Source organism: Gopherus evgoodei, chromosome 6, assembly GCF_007399415.2.
Source record: "Gopherus evgoodei ecotype Sinaloan lineage chromosome 6, rGopEvg1_v1.p, whole genome shotgun sequence".
Taxonomy (NCBI): Eukaryota; Metazoa; Chordata; order Testudines; family Testudinidae; genus Gopherus; species Gopherus evgoodei.
Window position 1 is genome coordinate 45,310,687 of NC_044327.1, and position 12,239 is coordinate 45,322,925.

Consider the following 12,239-nt stretch of genomic DNA (forward strand, 5'->3'; position numbering starts at 1 on the left):
TACACCATATTAAACCTGTAGTGTATGTGTAAAACGCATTTTTACGTTACAAAAATAGCTTATTGAGACTTTATTTAAATCAATACAAAAACAACAAATGCAAGGTTACAGTGAAGACTTTAATCAAACAAAAGATAGAAAATTCAAAGTTATGGTTCTCACAAATCATAACTTTGACAATAATACAAATTTTATACAGGTATAAAATGACAATCGGCTAACATAACAAACACTTACATTTGTGAGTAATTTTACTCATGTGAGTAGCCCCACTTAAGTCAATGAACTATTCAGTTGCTCATTTGCAGGATTGGACCAGAGGGTATTAATGCTAATACCTTACTACATCTAGGAAATATGACCAAGTAACACTTACTTCAAGCAATTAATTTGAATTTCCTGACTACTGAGCTCTTCAAATGTCTACATGCAGGTCTATGCACACACAAAATAATTGAGTGCAAAACTGGAGGACAAGATAATGCCATACTGAAAAATTGGGCCCCATATTTAAGGGAGCATTGTGCCATGTTGCCTTATGATCAGGGCCGGCTCCAGGCAGCAGTCCAGCAAGCAGGTGCCTGGGGCGGCCAACAGAGAGGGGCGGCACGTCCGACTCTTCAGTGGCAATTTGGCAGCGGGTCCCTCACTCCATGTCAGAGGGAAGGACCAGCCGCTGAATTGTCGCCGAAGACTGGAGCAGCAGAGCTGATCACAATCGTGTTTGCTGTTGTTGCTGGGTTTTGTTTTTTTGCTGCTTGGGGGGGCAAAAACCCTGGAGCCGGCCCTGCTTATGATAAATCAGGAAAAAACAGTGTATCCCAGTGGTTCTCAACCAGGGGTACACATATCCCCGGGAGTAGATCAACTCATCTAGATATTTGCCTAGTTTTACAACAGGCTACATAAAAAGCACTAGCAAAGTCAGTACAAACTAAAATCTCATACAGACAATGGCTTGTTTATACTGCTCTATATACTGGACACTGAAATGCAAGTACAATATTTATATCCAATTGATTTATTTTATAATTATATGGTAAAAATGAGAAAGTAAGCAATTTTTCAGTAATTATGTGCTGTGACGCTTTTGTATTTTTATGTCAGATTTTGTAAGCAATTAGTTTTTAAGTGAGGTGAAACTTGGAGTATGCAAGACAAATCAAACTTCTGAAAGGGGTACAGTAGCCTGGAAAGGTTGAAAGCCACTGGTGTATCCTATGGATACCACAGAATTTTATTTCATTTGAAAACAACATTTCTATAGTCAATGCATTTGCTATCTTTGAGGATGCTGTCATAGCAAGCTCAGAATAATGGGCTAAGAAGCTATGTTTAATTCATCGGGGCAAAACAAAAAATCCAAAATATGTTAAAAAAATGTATCTTAATGGAGACAAAAGTTTCATGTCTGAATAACTTAAACACAGCTCCATGGAATTTTACAAACTTGATCTGCTCTAAGAACAAGAATGAGAAATCTCAGTTCAAAGGATAATTTCCCCCACACCCCAGTTAAAAAGAAGTGAAAATAGATGCTTATAATGAAAATTGCTTCTCAGCCGCAACTACAACACTGTGGTAGAGATTCCATAATATGTTGCTTAAGGAGCAAGGATTTTCTGGACAGCTTCCTTACCTCATAGGTCTCTGATTAATTGGATAGTCAAAAATACAGAAGTAATAAAGAATATTACTGTCCAATATAGATTTTCCCCAGGATTTTACTGATGAATCGGAAGAGCTTGCCATAGAAGGATACGTGGTCAGCTGAGGCTGATTGGAAATTTACACGCATAAATGTTTGTACTAAAGAAGAGTAACTGATCCCTGCACAATATTTTAAAATGTATTGATGGATCATTGTTCAAAAACCCATGCTTCACCAAGAGCATTCTGGCACTCATCCATTTCAAAGCCACCAACAAGACCAGCAGTTTATCTCAGTATCATTTTCTCTTCTCTCATTTCAATTTGTGAAGCTATTGAGGCCAGCTGTTTACTACATGTAGAGCTTCTGCATAATGCAACTGAAGGCATAACACAACAGCTTGTACAGTATAGAAATTGTATATTTTATATGGAATTAAGTGTAAGGAGGCTGGGAGGCAAGGGTCCAATCTGCAGCATTTACTCAGGTGAATAATCCCATTGAAATCATTGAGATTACTCTGTAGGATCTGCAGGACCAGGACCCATATTTGCTCCTTATCATTTCCACCCACTCTAGCAGTATTTGTTTTCTTGATGTATCAACAGCTATTTAAAACCAAAACTGACTCAGACTATTCAAGATGAACTTTACATTTATCAGTAAAATGTATCCCTACAATAGACCTCCCCTCGTTTCCTAATATCTGTAATTAATAAGTGCTTTTTCTTCTAAGAGAAAACAAGAACATTTTGCATTTGCTTTCATAAACTTGCACTTAGAACAAAATATTCTTTCAAGCATATAAGTAGGAGCAAATTTAAAAAATCAGAGTTCAAACGGGCTTCTCTACCTGTGTTTCCCTTTTCATCTTCTCTGATGTGTAAATCTTTCATAGAGGTATCCAACTCCAGCAGATCTCTGAGTTCTTCCTTGTAGACCTCTATATAAGATACTTTCACACTGAAGCCAATATTATGGTTTTCTGAGATGCTCTGAAATAGTTCCTGTATAGCGCGTGGAATGATACCTTTTTCATCCTCTGCAACCGATGCTAAAATATAAACAGAAATGTGACCACGCTTGCAGTGAATATATCTTTATAGTTTAGACTAAAATTTAAACTTCTAAAACGTGAACAAACGTCTGTGGCCATTAGCACTAAGGCACCTGTGAATCTGAAGAATTTAGTCCTGTCAAAAAATCATAATATATGAATACTATTGAATGGCTGAATATTTGTTTACAGTCCTTAACAGGATTCATATTCAAGATCCAATAAATTACTTGTTAATATAAACTGGAGGGCAACATGGTGAGTGGTTCGGCAGTCAAATGCATCACTATTATAAGCCTATATTTCTCATGAGTCACATTTTACACTCAGGACATTGCACAATTTTACAATGACAACCTCAATTTTCAGTAGATACCTCTTGCTCCAATAAGGATACAACAGTAGTTCAGTAAGTTGCCATGTGCTGGAAATAGGAGATAGCTTTTAGGAACACTTCTTGTTCTTTCAAAACAACATACGGCTCACCAATGCCTGTCAAACTCCTGCTTTTAAATATCAGCAAGGATCTCAGATGTTACTTATTCCACAGTATGGAAATTGGTTGAGGGTTGATGAGAGGCTTCTGAGTGGCTCACTCCTTCTAACCAAGAAAATTAGAAATTGTCCCATCTAATCAGTGACTCAATAGGTATATGTGAAAAAAGTTGCTGAGCTTTGAACAGCTTTGTATTGTGGCACCTGCTATTTAAAGCTTCTAGGTAACAGACTTAACATTAAATAATCATGGTCAGCCAAAAGATGACAAGAAATGAAAAGAATAAAAAGAATTAAGAATAAAGGAAGATTTTAATTTTTATAGAGATTTTTTAAATAATCTATTTATATCCACTTGGAAAGGTCAAATTAAAAAAAGAACTGTGATATTATAATTTGGGTTTTTCTATTAGGGGAATTAACACCTGAAAGCAGTGAACATGGCCAAGGGGAGGAAATCTAATCTTCAAATGATTCAATTTAAACACAGAAAAAAAGATAATATGACCCAGTTAGTCTGAAAGATAAAAGAGACTATTTTCCATATTTTAGAATAACATGCTGATTACCTGATGATGCAGTCAATATTTAAACAGCAGGAGTCTAATCTAGAAACTTGAACCACAAAGACATTGAAATAAGAGATGTCTTACAATCTTGTTTTCTATTATAAAATTCTGCAGCAGCAGCACGCTATAATAGGAATAGAATTCCAATAATAATAATGTCTGATAACTCAGAATGATGATGGTTAAGGGAGCTGTCATTACTGGCAAAATAACCCAAAGCAAGATCAGATGTTTGCCATTTTAAGCCAAAATTCTGATCTCTATGACACTGATCTGGTACTAAAACTGTATCCTTTTTTAGATCATCATATGGAGACAGAGGGTCAAATTCATAAGTGAGTCTAAGGGAATCTAAGGTGGTGTACTTCCTACCTCCTGACATCCTCAGTAATTTCAAACTTAATTACACTCAGTTTGAGTCTAAGGAGAGGCTATATTGGTGTAATTTTCATGCTAAGGGAACAAAAAGGAAGTGTATATTACAGTGGCCTAGACTCACTCAGATTCACCAATATAATGCTAAAATAATATTTTCTCAACTCTTACTTTAGATAAAGAGGTAAGCAGCCTCTACGTTGTTCAGAATGTAGTATTCAGACTCTCATGGTGCTCAACTGAATTATTTGAGGAGCACAAAAATATTCTGGGCACTCAGTGGTGGATATGCTAGAAATACCTAAAGTAGATATAATAGATTTGCTCACCATTGCTTTTTTTAGTTAATACCAAATAAAGCTAAGATCAAACAGGTTAAAATAAATGAGCTCTTGATGTTCAAGAACAGGCTGGGATTAAATTTGGAAGATGAGAGCAAATAGTCGCACATCTAAAACAATCCTATTTTAAATGTGGATCAAATCCAGAAGCTCCAATGGCCGGCACTAATTTAATGTTGGGGGGTGTGGAGGAAAAGCACTTCTTATGATACTTCTCAGGGTTCTTGAGTACAGCCTAATTTAAGGTAAACCCCTGTCATGGATAGCTCATCTAACTTATGTTTGGTCAGAAGAGTATATTAGTTTATAGTAGTGTTTTCCATTAGCCTTTTAAACATTTTTTGTCAGTAGCACAGAGCTTAGATATTGTGGCAATGAGCACTGTAGAAACTTCTCAGATATAGATAGACTGTAGTGCTCTCTATGCTGCATAGACACAATTGTTGGAATTATTAATTGCACGTGGAGCCAGCCCAGTGTTCTAATGAGAAAAGTCAAGCAAGCAGCAAAAATGAACAAAAATCCCCACACACATAAACAAAAACCCAACAGCCTGCCTGAACAACAACTTGCCTCAGGTTTTTAAAAATACACCTGTAAAATATAGTTATTTCACAAATATTACATAGCCTTCCAGGTATTATTTATTTGGGTTAGGCAAGTACACTGGTCACAAATACACAGAAACAAAATAAACTTTCCAAAACATACCAATGTGACCTCCACCAATGGTGTACGTCTTCCCAGACCCTGTCTGTCCATAAGCAAAAACTGTAGCATTATATCCTTCAATCAATGACACCACTAAAGGCTTAATGCAAGTTGTATAAACTTCATCTTGGGTTGAATTTTTGCCAAACACAAAATCAAAAGTGAAGACACGGTCTTTCCCAATGATAACTTGCTGTGTGTTTGGGACCAGTCTCACACATACTTGATGGTTATGAAGAATCTCTTTGGAAAGCAGAGGTCTTATTCTTACAGCAACTTTAACTGGAATCTCTTCCATGACAGCCTCCAATTTTAACATTTAACCTGAAAAATTTTCTTATGGTTCTTGTCTTCATAACATTCTCAATCTTCTGCATCTAAGAAACAAAGTTTTCTGAATTACACAGTGAATAGAAGTTCATGTCCCAGTGACTTAACTTTTTCCAAAGTGGAAAGTTAAGTAATTAAAGTGAGGCCATGTCTACATCTAAAATTTTGCAGCGCTGGTTGTTACAGCTGTATTAGTACAGCTGTATAGGGCCAGCGCTGCAGAGTGGCCACACTTACAGCAACCAGCGCTGCAAGTGGTGTTAGATGTGGCCACACTGCAGCGCTGTTGGGCGGCTTCAAGGGGGGTTCCGGGACGAGAGAGCAAACCGGGAAAGGAAACCAGCTTCGCCGCGGTTTGCTCTCTCGGTCCCGGAGCCAGCCAGCAAACCGCAGGGAAGGAGACCTGCTTGCTCGGGGTTCCGGGACCGAGAGAGCAAACCGGGAACGCCGCGGTTTGCTCTCTCGGTCCCGGAGCCAGCCAGCAAACCGCAGGGAAGGAGACCTGCTTGCTCGGGGTTCCGGGACCGAGAGAGCAAACCGGGAACGCCGCGGTTTGCTCTCTCGGTCCCGGAGCCAGCCAGCAAACCGCAGGGAAGGAGACCTGCTTGCTCGGGGTTCCGGGACCGAGAGAGCAAACCGGGAACGCCGCGGTTTGCTCTCTCGGTCCCGGAGCCAGCCAGCAAACCGCAGGGAAGGAGACCTGCTTGCTCGGGGTTCCGGGACCGAGAGAGCAAACCGGGAACGCCGCGGTTTGCTGTCTCGGTCCCGGAGCCAGCCAGCAAACCGCAGGGAAGGAGACCTGCTTGCTCGGGGTTTCGGGACCGAGAGAGCAAACCGGGAACGCCGCGGTTTGCTCTCTCGGTCCCGGAGCCACCCAGCAAACCGCAGGGAAGGAGACCTGCTTGCTCGGGGTTCCGGGACCGAGAGAGCAAACCGCGGCGAAGCTGGTTTCCTTTCCCGGTTTGCTCTCTCGGTCCCGGAACCCCGAGCAAGCAGGTCTCCTTCCCTGCGGTTTGCTGGGTGGCTCCGGGACCGAGAGAGCAAACCGCGGCATTCCCGGTTTGCTCTCTCGGTCCCGGAACCCCGAGCAAGCAGGTCTCCTTCCCTGCGGTTTGCTGGCTGGCTCCGGGACCGAGAGAGCAAACCGCGGCGTTCCCGGTTTGCTCTCTCGGTCCCGGAACCCCGAGCAAGCAGGTCTCCTTCCCTGCGGTTTGCTGGCTGGCTCCGGGACCGAGAGAGCAAACCGCGGCGTTCCCGGTTTGCTCTCTCGGTCCCGGAACCCCGAGCAAGCAGGTCTCCTTCCCTGCGGTTTGCTGGGTGGCTCCAGGACCGAGAGAGCAAACCGGGAAAGGAAACCAGCTTGATTACCAGAGGCTTCCTCCTTCCACGGAGGTCAAGAAAAGCGCTGGTAACTGTCTACATTGGATTACCAGCGCTGGATCACCAGCGCTGGATCCTCTACACCCGAGACAAAACGGGAGTACGGCCAGCGCTGCAAACAGGGAGTTGCAGCGCTGGTGGTGCCCTGCAGATGTGTACACCTTCAAAGTTGCAGCGCTGTAACTCCCTCACCAGCGCTGCAACTTTCTGATGTAGACAAGCCCTGAGTGAGTTTCTGTCCTGTAAAATTGGCATAGAAGGGTCCAGTCCCATATTTCTTCAGTTTATAGGTAATATTTTCCCCTTCTTAAATACCAGACCAGCAAATTCGACCTGGAACTGAAAGTCAAGTAGTCTTCTTTCTGGACATGGCATGATTACATTAAGTCAGCAGTTCTCAAACAGGGGGCATGCACCTCTGGGGAAGCCTGCTAAACTTTCTATGGGGGTACGGCAAGTCTTCTCATTCACTTACAGGGTTGCAACACCAGGGCCGCCCAGAGGATTCAGTGGGCCTGGGGTCTTCGATAGCAAGGGCCCCCCACTTTGGCAGTAATTCGGGGGATCCGCTGCTGAAGTGCCCTGAAGACCTGCGGCGGGGACACCCGCCACCGAATTGCTGCCAAAGACCTGGCACTTTGGTGGTGGGTCCCGGGGCGGAAGGATCCCCCACCGCGGGTCTTCGGGGCACTTCGGTGGTGGGTCCCGGAGTGGAAAGACCCCCCGTTGCCGAATTACAACCGAAGACCCAGAGTGGAAGAAGCTCCGGGGGCCTGGGCCCCGCAAGAGTTTTCCGAGGCCCCCAGAGCAAGTGAAGGACCCCGCTCCAGGGGCCCCAAAAAACTTTTGTGGGGTCCCCTGCGGGGTCCAAGGCAAATTGCCCCACTTGCCCCCCGGGCGGTCCTGTGCAACACCACTCGGTGAAATTTAGCCCATCAGCCACACCATCTGACAGTGGGGTGGCTAGGACAAATTTCACTGAGTGTTATGACCCTGTAAGAGAATGGGAAGGCTTGCCGTACACCCATGGAAACACTAGAACTCTTCAATGCTGAATTTGAGAAATACTGCCCTGAAAACTTTGTGGATATTAAGGCATGTGCTTTTAAAAGATTTCCTAGTCTATGCACAGTTAGCAGGATCAAAGGACTGATTTATTTCAAGTAGAATTCCCTTTATTGGATTCAATGTATTAATAGCCCCAATTCCACCTAGATTACATTGAAAAGTCCCATTTTGTAAGGGGGGGAGAGTGGGGCTCCAAGTTAGTTTAAAAAAAAGTGGGGGGGGGATGGCATAATTTTGAAAAGCTTGAGAACCTCTACATTAAGTAATAGGAGACAGCACCATGAAAGCTTACTTATCAATTCTGTTGATGAAGCATGTGCTCAGAATTAATCCAACTCACTCTCGCACAGCTATATTAGCTCTGTAGGGGAAAAAGAAGTAAAGCACATTAAAAATGTCTCCACTTAAATAAAATAAGTAGATAGGACTTGAAAACCACACGGGAAACAGATTAGTTGCATACAACAAGAAGGTGTGATTTTAAATACTTCTCGGATTATTATACTTTAAGCAGCCTGATGTAGAAGTCAGGCCTTTTTAATCACTGTTAAGTACCTACCTAATTAAAATGACAGTTTTGTTCTTTTTGTTTGCATCTGTTTTTTGAAAACAGGTATCTTATAGAAATTATGATTCCTTTTGTTGCCCTCTGCATATTCACTCTTAGGGAATGCATCCCGTCCCACAGCTACTTTCAAGAACCTTCCGGAAAGCTGTTTGTCAGGCATGGATGGACACTTTCTTGGGACACCAAAGGTTCAGAGTTGAAGTTATGGAAAGGCTGCATGACCACAACAACTTCAGTTCAAAGAGTCCCATGAGAGCAGAAATGAGGGGAAGAAGAAGTAGCACTGTTTGCTAGACTTCCATATATAGGACTATGTAAAGGCCAGCTTAGCATATAAATAGTATGTATGGATTACCTGCCTTTTTAATACTTTAGGATCAAAGCCTAATTAAAAGGTTTTATAACTAGCTTCTTCTTGAGGTTTGGTGTAACCTCAAATTCAGTATCACTTTAGTATCTGATATGTTCACTGTCATGATCACTTTCAGCAAATTATATTCTGCAGTTGCAGAGAGATGGACCAAAGATGTTTTCACTATTTTCTAAACTGGATCCCTATTTAAGTATTTATATTTTAATTGACAATAGTGAGTGGAAACGAGTGCCCCAGGAATCAAACTGAAAGCAGAACAAGTAGTGGATTCCAAATTCCATTGTACTGTAGCTACTATATGGGAGGGAGGGGGAAGAAGGATTTGTTTGTTATTTAAATATTGCCTGTGTATAGAAAGAGAGATGGTTCCACTATACAAGGAACTTACTAGGGTCTCATAACAATATTATGTACTATGTTGGTTACTGAACATTTTTTAATTAAAAAAAGCACACAAAACTCTCAAATACGAGAGTCCAGAGTTGGGGCAACAGGGGTATTAGATGAAATATTTTATAAGATCTGTAACTTCTAAATATTTTCAGCATAGACAAAAAAGTCTTTAAAGAAACCTACAAGGAGTCCGGTGGCACCTTAAAGACTTATTTGGGCATAAGCTTTCTTGGGTAAAAAACCCACTTCTGCAAATGCATGGAGTGAAAATTACAGATGCAGGCATTATTATACTGAATTATATATAAGAGAAGGGAGTTACCTCACAAGTGGAGAACCAGTGTTGACAGGGCCAATACAATCAGGGTGGCTGTAGTTCACTCCCAATAATTGATGAGGAGGTGTCAATTCCAGGAGAGGCAAAGTTGTTTTTGTAGTGAGCCAGCCACTCTTAGTCCCTAATCAAGCCTGTTTCTGAAGTTTTTTTGTTCAAGTATGGCTACTTTAAAATCTGATATTGAATGTCCAGGAAGATTGAAGTGTTCTCCTACTGGCTTCTGTAGGTTACCATTCCTGATGTCTGATTTGTGTCCATTTATTCTTTTACGTAGAGACTGTCTGGTTTGGCCAATGTACATGGCAGAGGGGCACTGCTGGCACATGATGGTATATATCACATTAGTAGATGTGCAGGTGAATATGTCCCTGATGGTGTGGCTGATGTGGTTGGGTCCTCTGATGGTGTCGCTAGAGTAGATATGGGGACAGAGTAGGCAATGAGGTTTGTTACAGGGATTGGTTCCTGGGTTAATGTTTCTATGGTGTGGTGTGTAATTGCTGGTGAGTATTTGCTTCAGGTTGGGTGGCTGTCTGTAAGCGAGGACTGGCCTGTCTCCCAAGATCTGTGAGAGTGAGGGACCTTTTTTCAGGATAGGTTGTAGATTGTTGATGGTGTGCTGGTGTGGTTTTAGTTCGGGGCTGTACTGTAATTTTCACTCCATGCATCTGAAGAAGTGGGTTTTTAACCCATGAAAATGTTTATATCCAAATAAATATGTTAGTCTTTAAGGTGCCACTGGACTCCTTGTTGTTTTTGTGGATACAGACTAACACGGCTACCCCCTGATACTTTAAAGAAACCTGATTGTGGTTTACAAATACACAGAATAGAGTCGCTCTACAAGCATAAAGCACAGATACAATGGTTTATAGTATGCAGAGTAGAAATAATTATTTTGTCTGATGGCTCAGCACAAGCAAACCTCAGTACACACAAATAAAATATTTTGGTTTTTTTAATTATTTCTGCACAGAATTGTTTTTTAGTCTGAAAGAAAATATCATGAGCTCTTCAGAAACCACTAATTGAAATATAAATCAGTATTTACAACCTGCCAATTGTATTACCCTTTACGTTATTAAACAAATACAAAACTACTTCCATGGACTATTACCTTGTTATCACAAAGAATTTTGGAAAGCTGTGGAAAACACAATGAGTGCGGAGCCTTTAATTAATAGGGGATCAGATCACTAAAATGGGAATCAGGAGATCTGACTTCTGGGTTCACATAGCTTTCATGTTAACACTGTATCTTGCAACTGAAATATTTAATACAAGAATATGGCTAATAGCTCCTCCTTTGTTCACCTAGTGCCAATATTATGCTCATGTATTATGCTAATATATTTACTTATGACCTGAAATATTCTATTTCCCCATCCTCCTCCAGACAGACACCACAATCGAAAGACAGACTAGCACAGAGATGTAATGTATATAATTTTAAGAAGTCTATTATGAATTACTCACATAACCATAGTCGCAGTACACATGCAGACGTCACAGTCAGTGTCTCTGCTCGAACATTATAATTATTATTATTAAAATCGGGTTCAGAACTCATCCTCAGACTAAGCCTAGGTTCGGCTAACAAGAAAGCCACTTGGCTGCACTGTGTTTGGAAAGGGGTCTCAAGCATAGCAGACCCTGCATGGTGTGGTGTGGTGTGGTGCCAGCAAACCCTTGGGAAGGCCATTGTAGCTTCCCAGCTCAGTGCTCGAGAACTACTTGCTAAGACAGGGCTCAGGCCTGGCACCCAGCAGACTTGGCTGCCAGACCTGGCTCTGCCACTGGCCTTGGGCACGTTGCTCAACTTCTCCATCCTTCTTCAGCGCCCGGCCTGTGACACGGGGATCAGGCAGCTCCTCCCGGGCGCGGCTCCTCGGCTGAGCAGCGTTACTGCCCGGTGCCATGCCCGAGCGGGACGGGCAGCGTCAGGCTCCTGCCGGGCCGGGGGCGGGAGGGGGGTATCCAGCTTTTCTCCCTTTTCCTCTCCCCTCGGGGAAGGCCCCGCGCCGGCCTGTCCGCTGGCGGGGCCGCTGCCAGGCACAGGAGACGCTGCGGCATCTCGGAGGGCTGGGGCGGGAAGCACCGACCCGCGGGACTGCGACAAACCCACCTGCTGCTGGGCACGGGCGGAGCGTGTTGCAGGCCGGCTCCCCGCCGCTCCCCTTCTGTTTACACGCGGTCACCAGGCAACAGCGGAACCTTCCGCCCCGAGGGCGACCAGCGAGTCCGAGGCCTCTGCGGCCCACCAAGAGCGGCGCCTCCCGGCCGCCCGGCGCAGTGCCCCCTGCAGGGCCCTGCGAGAGTCGCTGCCCAGCCGCAACCGCACCCTTCCCCGCGTGGCCCTGGAGGAGGCCGCATACGCTGCCGGCTTCAAGCTCCGGACTGGAGCGGCTGGCCGCAGGGTTCGCCTTCATCCCTCTTGGGCGTGTGTGTTCACAACAAAAAATAACTAAAACCACACTCATGACATCAATAAAGGCAATTACTGGATATAGAGGGGGAGTTGTAGTGTATGCTGGCCTGGTGCTATCCCGCTTTGGTGCTGCTTGTTAAAATGGCATGTCAGGTCAAAATGT

The 12,239-nt window shown here is 43.4% G+C and overlaps 1 protein-coding gene across 4 annotated transcripts in view; it reads right to left on the reverse strand.

Annotated features, from left to right (window-relative positions):
• Nucleotides 1–11,854, reverse strand: part of KIF27 (kinesin family member 27) — a 44,929-nt gene extending 33,075 nt beyond the window's left edge. The window contains exons 1-4 of one of the 4 annotated variants that reach the window (XM_030567252.1): nucleotides 11,774–11,854; nucleotides 8,270–8,338; nucleotides 5,200–5,576; nucleotides 2,505–2,705 (exon numbers count right to left, since the gene is read on the reverse strand). In XM_030567252.1, coding sequence (XP_030423112.1) covers nucleotides 2,505–2,705; nucleotides 5,200–5,518 — 520 coding nt within the window. In that variant the 5' untranslated portion in view covers nucleotides 5,519–5,576; nucleotides 8,270–8,338; nucleotides 11,774–11,854. Of the gene's footprint in view, nucleotides 1–2,504; nucleotides 2,706–5,199; nucleotides 5,577–8,269; nucleotides 8,339–11,124; nucleotides 11,227–11,773 lie in introns of those variants that run through there. The other 3 variants (XM_030567253.1, XM_030567254.1, XM_030567255.1) reach the window with 3 other exon arrangements.
• Nucleotides 11,855–12,239: the final 385 nt, after the last annotated feature.